The sequence below is a fragment of the Bufo gargarizans genome, chromosome 1 (assembly GCF_014858855.1).
Source record: "Bufo gargarizans isolate SCDJY-AF-19 chromosome 1, ASM1485885v1, whole genome shotgun sequence".
Lineage (NCBI taxonomy): Eukaryota > Metazoa > Chordata > Amphibia > Anura > Bufonidae > Bufo > Bufo gargarizans.
In genome coordinates, this window is record NC_058080.1 from 583,495,533 (window position 1) to 583,511,873 (window position 16,341).

Sequence of the window (16,341 nt, forward strand, 5' to 3'; positions counted from 1 at the left end):
CTGTGCGGTGTGGGGCCTGTCCCCCAAACATATGAGTTTCAGAATGGCCTGCTGACGTTTACCCCGGGCTGTGCTGAAGTTGGTGGTGAAGGTGTGTGGCTGACTGGATGAGCAGGTGGAAGAAGAGGAGGAGGAAGCCGAGAAGGAGGAGGTGGCAACAGGAGGCAAAGAATGTTGCCCTGCGATCCTTGGCGGCGGAAGGACGTGCGCCAAACAGCTCTCCGCCTGGGGCCCAGCTGCCACTACATTTACCCAGTGTGCAGTTAGGGAGATATAGCGTCCCTGGCCGTGCTTACTGGTCCACGTATCTGTGGTTAGGTGGACCTTGCTACAGATGGCGTTGCGCAGTGCACACTTGATTTTATCGGATACTTGGTTGTGCAGGGAAGGCACGGCTCTCTTGGAGAAGTAGTGCCGGCTGGGAACAACATACTGTGGGACAGCAAGCGACATGAGCTGTTTGAAGCTGTCTGTGTCCACCAGCCTAAATGACAGCATTTCATAGGCCAGTAGTTTAGAAATGCTGGCATTCAGGGCCAGGGATCGAGGGTGGCTAGGTGGGAATTTACGCTTTCTATCAAATGTTTGTGAGATGGAGAGCTGAACGCTGGCGTGTGACATGGTTGAGACGCTTTGAGACGGAGGTGGTGGTGGTGGTGTTGGTGGTACATCCCCTGTTTGCTGGGCGGCAGGTGCCAACGTTCCTCCAGAGGCGGAGGAAGAGGCCGAGGCGGCAGCAGCAGAATAGGCCGAGGCGGCAGCAGCAGAAGAGGTAGCAGGGGGAGCCTGAGTGACTTCCTTGGTTTTAAGGTGTTTACTCCACTGCAGTCAGTGGCGTACCGCCCATAGAGGCAGACCACGCCACTGCTATGGGGCCCGCGGCACTGGGGGGCCCGTAGCGCAGAGGAAGCCCCGCCCATCCTATTTGGCCCCGCCCACTCATGACCGGCTGCTTTTCTCAACTCATCTTATCTTCTGCACAGAGTACAGACACCCCCCCGGGCCCCCCCTTGACCTGAGACTGTCTCAGACGTGACCTGACCCTCCTCCTGACCCGGCGCTCGAGCCGCTGGCCAATCAGCACAAGGCAACTCTCTGTTGAGGCAACTGCTGATTGGCCAGTGGGCGGCGCAAGGGGGCGGGCGGGAGAATCGACTCGAAATTCGCCGACGGCGACGGCTGTCACCCCACCAGAGTCAGTGCCTGCCCTGCCCCCTGAGCTGAGGAGAGACGAGCTGAGTGCTGACTGAGCCAGAAGGAGAGGGAGGAAGTACGGAAGATTCTGAATCTGAAGTGACTTGAGGAGGGTGACTGAGCAGTGTGCACCGTCCGTGTCCCTGGCTGGCTGGCCTGAAGAAGTAAGTCACAGTCTGGGGGGGGGGGCCCCCTCTATGTTTGGGGGTCTCCTCTGGCTCCGCTCCGCCTCCTTCCCTTTCTATCTGTCCACTCCAGGCACTGTAGGAGGAAAGCACACTGTCCTCTATGAGCCCCCTCCCCTGAGTCCTCTATGAGCCCCCAACTCCTAATGCCCCCCAAAATGCCAGGGGGAGAGGAGTAGAAGGAAAGCACACTGTCCTGAGCATTTTGGGGGGCATTAAGGGTTTGGGGGCTCATAGAGGACAGTCTGCTTTCCTCCTACTCTGTCCTGTATGAGCCTCCCCCCCCCCCTGAATCCTCTATGAGCCCCCCTTATGCCCCCATTACCCCAAAATGCCCAGGGGGAAGGAGGAGTAGGAGACAAGCACACTGTTCTGAGTCTCTCCGCCCCCCCCTGAGTCCTCTATGAGCCTCCTGCCTCCCAACCCCTAATGCCCCCATTACAGCAAAATGCCCAGGGGGGAGATGAGTAGAAGGAAAGCACACTGTCCTGAGCATTTTGGGGGGCATTAAGGGTTTGGGGGGCTCATAGTGGACAGTGTGCTCTCCTACTCCTCCCCCCGGGCATTTTGGGGGGCATTAGGGATTCTTTAATGGGGGTGTGGCATGGGAGGAGCCAGGACAGGAGGTGGGATGGGCCAGGGGTGGGTAATGGGCGGGGTTAGGGGGCCCAATTCAGATGCTTGCTATGGGGCCCAGTGATTTCTATGTACGCCCCTGACTGCAGTTCATGCTTTGCATGCAGGTGCCTGGTCATGCAGGTTGTGCTCAGGTTCAGAACGTTAATGCCTCGCTTCAGGCTCTGATGGCACAGCGTGCAAACCACTCGGGTCTTGTCGTCAGCACATTGTTTGAAGAAGTGCCATGCCAGGGAACTCCTTGAAGCTGCCTTTGGGGTGCTCGGTCCCAGATGGCGGCGGTCAGTAGCAGGCGGAGTCTCTTGGCGGCGGGTGTTCTGCTTTTGCCCACTGCTCCCTCTTTTGCTACGCTGTTGGCTCGGTCTCACCACTGCCTCTTCCTCCGAACTGTGAAAGTCAGTGGCACGACCTTCATTCCATGTGGGGTCTAGGACCTCATCGTCCCCTGCATCGTCTTCCACCCAGTCTTGATCCCTGACCTCCTGTTCAGTCTGCACACTGCAGAAAGACGCAGCAGTTGGCACCTGTGTTTCGTCATCATCAGAGACATGCTGAGGTGGTATTCCCATGTCCTCATCATCAGGAAACATAAGTGGTTGTGCGTCAGTGCATTCTATGTCTTTCACCGCTGGGGAAGGGCTAGGTGGATGCCCTTGGGAAACCCTGCCAGCGGAGTCTTCAAACAGCATAAGAGACTGCTGCATAACTTGAGGCTGAGACAGTTTCCCTGGTATGCATGGGGGTGATGTGACAGACTGATGGGGTTGGTTTTCAGGCGCCATCTGTGCGCTTTCTGCAGAAGACTGGGTGGGAGATAATGTGAACGTGCTGGATCCACTGTCGGCCACCCAATTGACTAATGCCTGTACCTGCTCAGGCCTTACCATCCTTAGAACGGCATTGGGCCCCACCATATATCGCTGTAAATTCTGGCGGCTACTGGGACCTGAGGTAGTTGGTACACTAGGACGTGTGGATGTGGCAGAACGGCCACGTCCTCTCCCAGCACCAGAGGGTCCACTAACACCACCACGACCATGTCCACGTCCGCGTCCCTTACTAGATGTTTTTCTCATTGTTATGGTTCACCACAACAACAAATATATTATTTGGCCCAATGTATTGTATTCAAATTCAGCGGGATATAAATTTGAGGCCTAGTATTTAGGCGCTGGGTGACCGGTATGGATTTAGTGACAGAATTAGACTTGGAAATGCACAGAAGCGTGTGTGTGTGAAGTTATTCTGAATGACCCAATGTGCACCTTGAATATTATATACCCTTTTAGGGATAGATTTCAAATAGCTCTGATATAGCAGAAACCACTAAATTATGAAATTGCTAAATTGGGAATTGTATTTCAACCCAGAACAAAAAATGTGCTTTGACGGACACTAAATAACTTTCCCAGCCACAACAGGACAGCGTTAACGAGAGATTTAGCAGGATATAAATTTGAGGCCTAGTATTTAGGCGCTGGGTGACAGGTATGGGTTTAGTGACAGAATTAGACTTGGAAATACACAGTAGCGGGTGTGTGTGAAGTTATTCTGAATGACCCAATGTGCACCTTGAATATTATATACCCTTTTAGGGATAGATTTCAAATAGCTCTGATATAGCAGAAACCACTAAATTATGAAATTGCTAAATTGGGAATTGTATTTCAACCCAGAACAAGAAATGTGCTTGAACGGACACTAAATAACTCGCCCAGCTACAGCACTAAGGACAGATTTAGCTGGATATAAATTTGAGGACTAGTATTTAGGCGCTGGGTGACAGGTATGGGTTTAGTGACAGAATTAGACTTGGAAATGCACAGTAGCGGGTGTGTGAAGTTATTCTGAATGTCCCTATGTGCACCTTCAATATGATCTACCCTTTTAGGGATAGATTTCAAATAGCTCTGATATAGCAGAAACCACTAAATTATGAAATTGCTAAATTGGGAATTGTATTTCAACCCAGAACAAGAAATGTGCTTGAACGGACACTAAATAACTCGCCCAGCTACAGCACTAACGACAGATTTAGCTGGATATGAATTTGAGGCCTAGTATTTAGGCGCTGGGTGACAGGTATGGGTTTAGTGACAGAATTAGACTTGGAAATGCACAGTAGCGGGTGTGTGAAGTTATTCTGAATGACCCTATGTGCACCTTGAATATTATATACCCTTTTAGGGATAGATTTCAAATAGCTCTGATATAGCAGAAACCACTAAATTTTTAAATTGCTAAATTGGGAATTGTATTTCAACCCAGAACAAAAAATGTGCTTTGACGGACACTAAATAACTTTCCCAGCCACAACAGGACAGCGGTAACGAGAGATTTAGCGGGATATAAATTTGAGGCCTAGTATTTAGGCGCTGGGTGACCGGTATGGATTTAGTGACAGAATTAGACTGGGATATGGCCAAAAAATAACCACACTATTGCTGGTTAAATGCACTTGGTGATGGGCGCAGCTTGCCCCTGATGTAGTATATGGCCAAAAAATGAACAGACTATTGCTGGTTAAATGCACTTGGTGACGGGCGCAGCTTGCCCCTGATTTAGTATATGGCCAAAAAATGAACAGACTATTGCTGGTTAAATGCACTTGGTGTGATAGCTTGACCAACCACACTACTGAGGGTTAAATGCACTTGGTGACGGGCGCAGCTTGCCCCTGATGTAGTATATGGCCAAAAAATAAACAGACTATTGCTGGTTAAATGCACTTGGTGTGACAGCTTCACCCTGATGTAGGCTTTAGCCAAAAAACAAACGCACCATTGAGGGTTAAATGCACTTGGTGACAGGCGCAGCTTGCCCCTGATGTAGTATATGGCCAAAAAATAAACAGACTATTGCTGGTTAAATGCACTTGGTGTGACAGCTTCACCCTGATGTAGGCTTTAGCCAAAAAACAACCACACCATTGAGGGTTAAATGCACTTGGTCGCAGCTTGTGCTGGCGCACCACAAGACACAAAATGGCCGCCGATCACCCCAGAAAAATGTGACTGACAAACGGTCTGGGCAGCCTAAAAACAGTGAGCAATTGAGGATCAGCAGCTCAATGATCCACAGCTGCAGATCGATCAGTTAATCAAGTCCTTTGGAGGAGTTAATCTGCCTAATCTCGCCCTACTGTCGCAGCCGCAACCTCTCCCTACGCTAATCAGAGCAGAGTGACGGGCGGCGCTATGTGACTCCAGCTTAAATAGAGGCTGGGTCACATGGTGCTCTGGCCAATCACAGCCATGCCAATAGTAGGCATGGCTGTGATGGCCTCTTGGGGCAAGTAGTATGACGCTTGTTGATTGGCTGCTTTGCAGCCTTTCAAAAAGCGCCAAGAAAGCGTCACAAAAGCGCGAAGAAAGCGACGAACACCGAACCCGAACCCGGACTTTTACGAAAATGTCCGGGTTCGGGTCCGTGTCACGGACACCCCAAAATTCGGTACGAACCCGAACTATACAGTTCGAGTTCGCTCATCCCTAATCATTACCAGTGCAAGTAATCTATTGATCAACTTTGAGAAACAATGAGAAGGAATGGGAAAAAGTAAGTTTTATGTTATGCACCTTAAATAATATGGTATCTTTATTTTACAGATAACTATAGTTGTGCCAATACCATGAAATAGAGATGAGCGAACCTTTGAAGATTCTGTTTATTTCAGGTTCGCCATTTTGAAAAATTTACAGACGTGGACAAAATTGTTGGTACCCTTTGGTCAATGAAAGAAAAAGTCACAATGGTCACAGAAATAACTTTAATCTGACAAAAGTAATAATAAATTAAAATTCTATAAATGTTAACCAATGAAAGTCAGACATTGTTTTTCAACCATGCTTCAACAGAATTATGTAAAAAAATAAACTCATGAAACAGGCATGGACAAAAATGATGGTACCCCTAGAAAACACAGAACATAATGTGACCAAAGGGACATGTTAATTCAAGGTGTGTCCACTAATTAGCATCACAGGTGTCTACAACCTTGTAATCAGCCATTGGGCCTATATATATGGCTCCAGGTAATCACTGTGTTGTTTGGTGATATGGTGTGTACCACACTCGACATGGACCAGAGGAAGCAAAGGAAAGAGCTGTCTCAAGAGATCAGAAAGAAAATTATAGACAAGCATGTTAAAGGTAAAGGCTATAAGACCATCTCCAAGCAACTAGATGTTCCTGTGAGTACAGTTGCACATATTATTCATAAGTTTAAGATCCATGGGACTGTAGCCAACCTCCCTGGACGTGGCCGCAGGAGGAAAATTGATGACAAATCTAAGAGACGGATAATCCGAATGGTAACAAAAGAGCCTAGAAAGACTTCTAAAGAGATTCAAGGTGAACTTCATGCTCAAGGAACATCAGTGTCAGATCGCACCATCCGTCGTTGTTTGAGCCAAAGTGGACTACATGGGAGACGACCAAGGAGGACACCATTGTTGAAAACGAATGATAAAAAAGCAAGACTGGAATATGCCAAACTACATGTTGACAAGCCACAAAGCTTCTGGGAGAATGTCCTGTGGACAGATGAGACAAAAATCGAAGTTTTTGCCAAGGCACATCAGCTGTATGTTCACAGACGAAAAAATGAAGCATATCAAGAAAAGAACACTGTCCCTACTGTGAAACATGGAGGAGGCTCTGTTATGTTCTGGGGCTGCTTTGCTGCGTCTGGCACAGGGTGTCTTGAATCTGTGCAGGGTACAATGAAATCTCAAGACTATCAAGGAATTCTAGAGAGAAATGTACTAGCCAGTGTCAGAAAGCTTGGTCTCAGTCGCAGGTCATGGGTCTTGCAACAGGACAATGACCCAAAACACACCGCTAAAAACACCCAAGAATGGCTAAGAGGAAAAAATTGGACTATTCTAAAGTGGCCTTCTATGAGCCCTGACCTCAATCCTATTGAGCATCTTTGGAAGGAGCTGAAACATGCAGTCTGGAAAAGGCACCCTTCAAACCGGACACAACTGGAGCAGTTTGCTCATGAGGAGTGGGCCAAAATACCTGCTGAGAGGTGCAGATGTCTCATTGACAGTTACAGGAAGCGTTTGATTGCAGTGATTGCCTCAAAAGGTTGCGCAACAAAATATTAAGTTAGGGGTACCATCATTTTTGTCCATGCCTGTTTCATGAGTTTATTTTTTTACATAATTCTGTTGAAGCATGGTTGAAAAACAATGTCTGACTTTCATTGGTTAACATTTATAGAATTTTAATTTATTATTACTTTTGTCAGATTAAAGTTATTTCTGTGACCATTGTGACTTTTTCTTTCATTGACCAAAGGGTACCAACAATTTTGTCCACGTCTGTAGTAGAGAGAGAGAGCCCAGTATGCTGCTCTCTGAGTATGTGTGCTCCGCATACTAGGCATTCTCCATAATGATAAAGAGTACCCCCTAGACATTACATATATATTGTCGAGGAACACAGATTAGCATACTGGGCGCTATCTCTCTCTCTCTCGTGACAATCCAAACTTTTTGAGGAATTCAGAAGCAATCGTGAACCTGTAGAATCTATTCGCTTATCCTTGCCATTAATCTATTTTTCCATGACTTACAAATTTTAAACAGAAAAATAGAAATTTGGGAAGGGGGGGCTGTTTTTATTTATTTTTTTTACTTCCTGACAAGCTCAACACTGGTAATGCTAAGAAAGGCCACGCAGACACTCATTGGCTAAGGCGGGTCACCATTAAGGCCAGTGATTTGCTGAGGAGGCATTACCAGCATGTCGAGCCAGGACAGAAAGTGGAGAGCAGCATGGACCAGACAAGCATCAGAATGGTTGCAGCAGGGGATCAGTGGAGGTGAGTTACAGGGGAGTAACAAGGCAGTGCAACCAGAACTGGGCACAGAGAGGGAGGGTGGCCCGAGTGACATCACACATGTGCGCTTTCTTCACTCTCCACAGGCTCCCCAGACAAGTACTGCCTTGAGAACCTTTGAAGAGTGAAGACAGCACAAAGCTGTGATGTATCTTGGGGTTCCTTTTCCCTGTAGGCAGCACCCATGAAGAGAGGAGAGTGAGGAAGCTGGATGCTGTCTTCTCTCTCCATGAGCCCTCCAGGCAGTGCTTGGCCCAAGTGTTGCCTGGAGGGCTGGTGGATAGTAAAGACAGCAAATATTTTGAGTGTAATAATGGAGACCCAGCCCAAAGTTTGCATTGGAGCCCTATAGGAGTCTAGTCACACCACCGGTGAGTAATGCTCCTTTTTTATTTTAACCCATTCTAATCTGTGCTCTGGCTCATCTATACAAGTTGTTATGTTTAGATGGAGCATGTACATTCCTCTGTATGAATATGTCTCGTGTGTACAGATAATGGCAATGGTGTCCTATATTGAAAAACTTCCATGTAAAGGCAACATTAATTCCTTACTAGATTACTTTTTCTCTAAATGTGCCATCAGAAAATTACCTGTTGTTTAAATCACATTTTTATGTTTAAAATATTTTTAATGACCCTTTGATGATGTTATTTTTAATTTTCCATGTCGATATCTAAACAAAAACCATAGAATCTTGCAGTTTTCCCACTGGCCACTAAGTATAATAATAGGCGCTTTACTGCAGTTACCTGCTAATCTATACACAGAAGTGATATAATTACAGGCAGCATTAGAATGACAGATAAGACAGAAGCCACCATTCACAATAGGTGATTGTCAAAGCTTATCTAGTCTGTCCTTGTACAGTCACCTCTGCACAGGTCATAGAGCCTAGAAAACTCTCCAATAGAAGTCAATGAGGTTCCCTCCTGATCATTGTGTCTATGGCCCATGGGGCTGCTGTAAGGCAACTTTCTTAATGCCTTCTAAATGCTGTTAAGAACAACTCAGGCAAAGTGGCAGCCCCTGTAATCATGTTCAGGGAACAGAATAAATAAATCTGCAATCAGAAAATAAAACGTTTAGAAATAAGAAGATGTGCTACTACCGCTTTTTAAGTTTTGGTGACACATTTCCTTTAACTTTGATGTTGGATATCAGTGATGCCAGACTCCAGCAATGGAATTAGAAAAAAGTGTGTGAATATACACATACTGCATAGATTTCTTTTTATTTCTTTTTATTTAGATTTTACTGCTTTATCATGATCACAGACATCTATCTGAAATTTGGTGCAGTTTTCTAAATTGAAAAGATAAAAAGGAATATGCAGTTTTACAGCCAGAGTAAAATGTGACATTTATGCGATGCATCAAATCCTGCACTGCTTTCCCTTCACCGTCTGAGCGTTAAATATTTCAGGTCATTTGAACGTCAGTGGCTAACATATTTCATCATATTTGCTTTCTCTACTTTGATGCAGTTACATTAAAATGTTATTAATTTTATTCTATGTGTTAATTGTACAGGAGATGGCTGTAACTTTCTTGATAAAGATAAATACATTGGTTTAGGAACTCCATCTGGGCATAGTCATTTACCATACGCCACCGGGGTATTCTTTTGAATGTTTGTTTGCAAAGATTAGTTCTCATATTGGATCAAGGGCAGCCTGGGGGAGATTTATCAAAACTAGTGCAAATGAAAACTGGCTTAGCTGCCCATAGCAACCAGTCAAATTCCACCTTTAATTTTCAATGCAATGAAAAATAATCAATGGGACTATTTTTTTTTCTACAAACCTGTGTGCCTTATCCGATAAACTGGGGGTTATGTAGTAACATTGCACACCAGTTTTTGGGCTAGAAAAGTCACAAATTTTCAACAAAATCTGCTACTTTTTATTTATTTCCGACACCTTTGCCACTTTTCCAAAAAGTAATATGCGAAATAACTGTTGAGTCCCAGTTATGGGTCTTAAATGCAGTAAAATCCAGATATCCCTCAAAGGAAGGAAAAACAAGCAAATGGATGCACCCATTATAGAGATCACTATAATGGGGACACAACTTTGATGGTTTTTCCTTCCTTTGAGGGATATCTGGCTTTCATTGTGTTGAAGACCCGTAACTGCGGCTCCACGGTTATTTTGCATATGACTGTTTCCCAGGGAGCTTTACACTTTGAATTGCTATGCTAAATGAGGCGCCACAGTGTTTTTTTGTGGTTGGTCTCCCTAAGATCATCTATTGTTTTGTTTGATTTTTCAAAAAAGTGGATGGGATGTGGGCAGGAGGAGGAGGCACATTTACCAGCGGATGGATGGAGTAAATGTATGTTCTGGAGCATGGACAGCAGAAGATGCAACTTATTTATTAAGAGGCATGTGATCTTCCACTAAAAGGAATTTTACTAACACTGGTGTGTGAAACGCTGTTTTTTTTAGTAAATGGCCCCCAAAGCATGTTCTATTCTTGTCTGTTTTTGAAGATGAGACTAGCAATTGCTATTGATGGGAATGAGAAAAAACTGAATGTGTGAGAAAGCTGCCCAATTTTTTTGCATACTGAAAATTAGATACAACTGTGTGCATAAGGCCTTAATTAGAGGCATATGGAGGCGCAGAAGGATCCTATAAACCTCTATGGCTATCATATTACAGTTCCATAACTGGTAGGTTGTATAGAAAGCTGGTATACAGTTGTGTGCATGAGCCTTAAAGGGAACTTGTCACTATGAACAGTCAGTGTAATCTGCAGGCGGCATGGTTAAGGCAGAAGGAGCTGAGCAGATATATAGTTTTGTGACGAGAATTCAGCACACCTTGTCAGTTATTCATTAAAATCTCTGCCCATTCTAGGCTTAGGAGTCCAGTGGGTTGTCCTTCTCAGTGATTATCATGTAGAGGTTTTCCCTGTGTGAACAGCGATACAGGTAAGGCTGTGTCAACCACTCAGTAGGACTACTCACTGGATTTCTAAGTAGAAATGAACAAATCGCTCAAAAATTTAAGGGCACATTTATAAAAACCGGCGTTTTAGACATCGGTCTTAATAAAGCATGAAACTGGCCGTGGTTCTGCCGAAGTTATGAAGAGGCGCCGGCCTCTCCATAAGTTTGGTGCATCCAGCGCCAGTTCTAAATGTAAACGTTTAGACCATTTTCTACTGCCGGCCCGCCTCTTCCCCGTCCATGCCTCGCCCACAGTTTTATACCTGGTATGAGTGGGAAAAAGTCACGCCTGAAATACACATCATTTAGGCATATTTCAAAATAATAAATGACCCCCATAATTTTGGTTTGATTCGGCAAAAATATGATGGTCGATAAGATTAGGTCTGAATCTATTCTACTGAAAGTACTCCGATTCACACTCTGAGATCTCCTATAATTTTTTCCATTGTTTCTCAAGTTTTTAAAATTATTTATTAATTTTTCTTTTTCTATGAATAAAATATATCAATCTGTTTGTCTTCTTCTTTTCAACACGCTTTCCATAGATTGCACAGTATTCCAAGTGTGACAGATGTCATTCTGTGCTCATCAGGCATGCCATCAAAATGTCCTTAGTGTGTTGCAGCCTTAAGTACAGATATGATACGCTCTTTTTGGGGGAAGGAAGTGACAAGAACAAATTGACTTGTAGCAGAACGGCAGTAATTTATAAAGAAGACTACATTAATACGCTGTATATATAGAAATAATACGTAATAAGGAATAGATATATAAATTATATTGTGCAGTACTTTTGATGTCTCACATTTTAGGCACTTCCACAATTTCTCCCTGAGGAAGCAGCTTGTAAATAAAATCTGTGATCTTAGTCCCATTTGATTAGCTCTGCTGTAACTCGGCGCATGGTGTTAAATTGTCTGTCAGTTTTAGAAATTCTCCCTCATATTTCCGCACTTTCATATCTAGATAACGTTGCCGGAGATTCTGTCTGGTAATCACTCTGCAGGTAATAAAAGTTAAAAGTTCAGCATCAAAGGGGATGATTTCATTGAAGTCTGCTAGATTTTTTAAGTGATTAATGTGCAGAAATTGGCTCGTTTTATAATGAGCCACCCTACTTTTAATATGAACAATTGCATTTAGATAACTGTTTGATCCAGCGGATGACTTTGTAAGCACTAGACATTCAGATTAGATCAATGGCAAGTTTCCTAAAAATGTGCCGATGATCTGATATTAATGACCAATCCTCAGGATGGGTTGTTAATATCTTTGCATTGTACAATCTCTTTAAAACGGCTTTGTCACCAGGATCAACCCTATACAACCAGAAATATAGCCTGGCAGGATTGATGAAGCTGATTAAAATGGTACCTTTCTTTTTACTGTAGGTTCCAACATTCAGGAGAAATGTGAATTTTATTTATATGTAAATGAGCTATTGGAGCATCAGGAGGCGGGCTTATACAGTTTGAGTGATGCCCCTGGTGCTCCAAACTAACGTCCATTTTCTTTAAAAACGCGTTCCCCCTTTGACTAACAGTGCTATCTTGCACCTGCGCACTCGCATGTCACTGAACCTGTGCGCAGTATTCATCTTCACTGCTCTGGAAGCAGCTGAAGACATTGTGTGCACACGCTGTTCTAACGAGCGAGTGTGGAGGCGTAAGATAGCGCTTTCAATCTAAGGGGAGGGGGGCATGTTTTTAAGGAAAGAGGCGTTAGCTTGGAGCACCAGGGGTGTCGCCAGAGCAGTGCCCAAACTGCATAAGCCCACCTATTGGTGCTCCAATGGCTCATTTGCATATCAATAAAAGTACACATTTCTCCTGAACGCTGGTATCTACAGTTAAAAGAAAAGTACCATTTTAGTCAGCTTTATCCTTTTTTCTACAGACCTGTGTGCCTTATCCAATAAACTGGGGGTCATGTAGTAACACTGCACACCAGTTTTCTGGCTAGAAAAGTCACACATTTTGTCACAAATGTTTTCAACAAAATCTGCAACTTTTAATTTATTTCTGACACCTTTGCCACTATATGCCTATATGGCTATATGCCTAGTTGTATAGAGTTTATCCTGGTGACAGAGCCGCTTTAAGTAGTAAGCAAGGTAGAAAGCGGCACATAGTTTGATGCTGTCAATTTTTCTGGCCTTAGGTGACCCAACATTGATTTTCAACCAGCATTGTAATTGGTTAAAGGGTTATTCCCTTCCTGGACATTGACGGTATATCGCTAGGATGTCCCCCCAATGTCTGATAGGTGCGGGTCCCACCTCTGGGAGCCACATCTATACTTAGAGCAGAGTGCGCAAGGTGATGGAGGGCGCACCACGCATGCCTGGCTGCCCTCCATTCCTATGGGAGCACCAAAAATAGCCAAATGCTGGCTCGGCTATTTCCGTCAGCCTCAAAGAAGTGAAAGGAGCAGAAGTCACGCTTGCAAAGTGCGCCTCCCACTCATTTCAATAGGACTTCCGAGCAGCCACTCGCCTACTTTCGGCACTCTCATAGAAAAGAATAGAGGGTAGCCGCGAATGCGCAATGTGCCCTCCAGCACTTTGTCGGTTCCATTCTATTTTCACCGGAGATGCAAAAGTAGCCTTACTGATCCGAGAGGGGATAGACTCAAAGTCTGTTTCCTCTAACACAAACACTGTATCACTAATTACGTAGCAAGCTAAAATAATTAGTCTGTACTCATCTGTACTTATACTATGTATTTGTACACTCCATGGTAAAATCCATTTCAGGTCCCATTTGTGCTGCCCCCTCCATGCCACATATTTGCCAGCATTACCAGGAATGCTGGGAAAAAATTGTCCAAGAAATAAATGAAATAATGTGGCTATTAATTGGGTTTTTGGGTTTTGGGGTGTTATAAATTAACAAAAGAAAGTGACAATATAGGAGCATTCTTGCTTTTGTGTAGACTTGTCAATGTTTTACTAGGTACTCTAACTGCTACTGGCTATTATTAACCCTGTAATGCTAGTACCTATTTTTTAACAAATTAAAATAAGGATACAAAGTGTAAATTAGTTAATAAATGTTTGAGAAGAAAATGTGAAAGATTGAGTGACATCAGTGGAAATATATGACATTCTGCCTTCTTCTTCTATTACACTAAGTTACTGTTCTCATTGACTTCCCACAGGAATATCCATTGGCAGCACTTGCAGGAACAGTCTGTCACTGTGCTTTTCCCACAACTTATTTCACACTTCACGAGCGGGAAGATGAGCAGCTGTGTGCTCAGAAATGTATCGGAGAGGAATTTGAGAGTTGTGGCACACCGGATTACTTCGTAGTGTATCAAACACAAGTACAAGGTAGGACTACAGACACGTTCCTGTAACTCTCTCTAAATGTAATGGATAGTTTGGTCCCTGGAGTACTTATGTCTTACACATTGGCTATGTCATATTTCCATAACCCTTTCAAGAAAATATTGTGTTGCTGCCTGTAGTAATTGCAGGGCATTAAGACAAGTGAATGCTGCATCTAACACCTATTTTGATTTCAGACATAAATACCAAATATGTAAAGTTTATGAATGATTTTTCAAATAGTGAATAATATTGAAGGTTAGCCTGCACCATACATAGACAAAAATATAGATGAATGTCAATCAAACCAAATAAGTTCATAAATTAGTTGATAGTTTAGGTTAACCAATGGAATATGCACTAAAGAACCAGTTTTGGGTAAGACTGATGCATTTTATTATGCCTAGTCTGGGGTCTAAAGTGGTGGTACTCGACACAGGGATTTCCTTCTAGATGTTTTTGAATCCGTGTACATTCTAGGCCAGTGGTGGCGAACCTATGGCACGGGTGCCAGAGGCGGCACTCAGAGCCCTGTCTGTGAGCACCCGCACCCTGGAAAAAGTCTAAGGCATACCAATATGCCTTAGACTTTACCCGCCATTCATCAGCGCAGGGCGCACTATGTACAGCACAAGCAGCGCACTAAATGTAGGCAGGTTATTATAGCCAAATGAAAAAGTACATAGAAGATGTACTATATTGGACTGTAGTATTCAGGGTAAATTGCCGTGTTGGCACTTTGCGATAAATAAGTGGGTTTTTGGTTGAAGTTTGGCACTCGGTCTCTAAAAGGTTCACCATCACTGTTCTAGGCCCTGCACTAGGTATCAACACATAGTGGGGGGGGGGGGGGGATTTGAGGATAATTTTTAGACTGGAGTTGCTTTGCACTTCTGCACCAATTTTTTTTAAATGGCACACAGTAATAAATAATTTGCAATGTGGTTGTGCCCGTTTCAGTAAAAGGTTGCCTGGGGAATGCCGGGCATGGATTTCCATCTTTTTAAATATGTCACAAATGTTATCTACTCTGAAATTCTGGCCAAATTTTCACTTCAAATAAGTAAGTGGCACTGGAAGACACAGTGTTCAAAAAGTTGAAATTCTCCAAAAAGTCGGAAAGCCCATACTTTTTTAAGCCAACATTTTGGGGTGCAGGGCTTGATAAATTCCCCTAGGAGGACCATAGGCAAAAAAAATAGGTGGAAGTCACTTTAATTTATTATTTTAAACTTCCATAGCTTGCTGCCTCTGTGAAATATAGACAACATTGGTAGGTAAAACAAAGAAATATGAAGTGGCTAATAAAAGTAGCTTAAAGAGGACCTGTCACTACCCCAAGAAACTGAAAGACCACATTACACTACCTTTGTTCCTCTAGTTCCCCTTTTACTGTAGCCATTTTCCTTTTTTCCAAGAGTTCCTCCCTCCCTGCACTATTTTCGCCAATATTTTTTTCCTTCAATTTTCCAAAATAGGCTATTGTATGGTAATTATGTCCACTGGGTGTGAACTTTCCATGCTTCAACCCTTTCCAAGAAAATAGGACAATAGTTATATAGTTAAGGCTACTTTCACATCTGCATTTTTTATTCAGGTTTTGAGATCCGGCAGAGGATTTCAAAACCTGAATAAAACAAATCTGTTTCATTTAATACAACACTATGCATCTGTTCCATTCCTATGCAGATATATTAATTTGAAATGGAACAAAACATATGCAGGAAAAAAACGGATCCAGTTTTTTCTGTTTCGCAGACCAAACCCAAAACCGCAGCTTGTTGTGGTTTTGTGCCCGATTACAACATGCAACAAAACGGAACTGATACATGCTGATGCATCCTGATCAGTTTTGTCCCCATTGACAATTAATGGGGAGAAAACTAAACCATTCTGGCCTGCTTTTGAGATCCTCTGCCGGACCTCAAAACTGGAAAGCCAAAATGATGATGTGAAAGTAGCCTAATACAGTTGAAATAAGGAATAAGTCCATCAAGTTCAACCAAGGGAGAGTTGTGGATGTTAATTTTAGAAAAAGGGGAGTGAGACCCACATTTTTACACATTTTCAGAGCTGCAATAGATTGCTGGCTACATTTGCACCAGAAAACTGGCATAAATGAAGAGAAATTTGTCCCAGCTGATAGCCATCCCTACTTTCAGAAAAGTGGTGAGGCAGCATAAAAA

The 16,341-nt window shown here is 43.7% G+C and overlaps 1 protein-coding gene across 6 annotated transcripts in view; it reads left to right on the forward strand.

The window, feature by feature from the left end:
• WSCD2 (WSC domain containing 2) overlaps positions 1-16,341 on the forward strand; it is a 448,422-nt gene that overhangs the window by 352,702 nt on the left and 79,379 nt on the right. For all 6 annotated transcript variants that reach the window (XM_044275806.1, XM_044275805.1, XM_044275807.1 and 3 more), the window contains one exon: positions 13,984-14,158. In XM_044275806.1, coding sequence (XP_044131741.1) covers positions 13,984-14,158 — 175 coding nt within the window. The remainder of the gene's footprint in view (positions 1-13,983; positions 14,159-16,341) is intronic.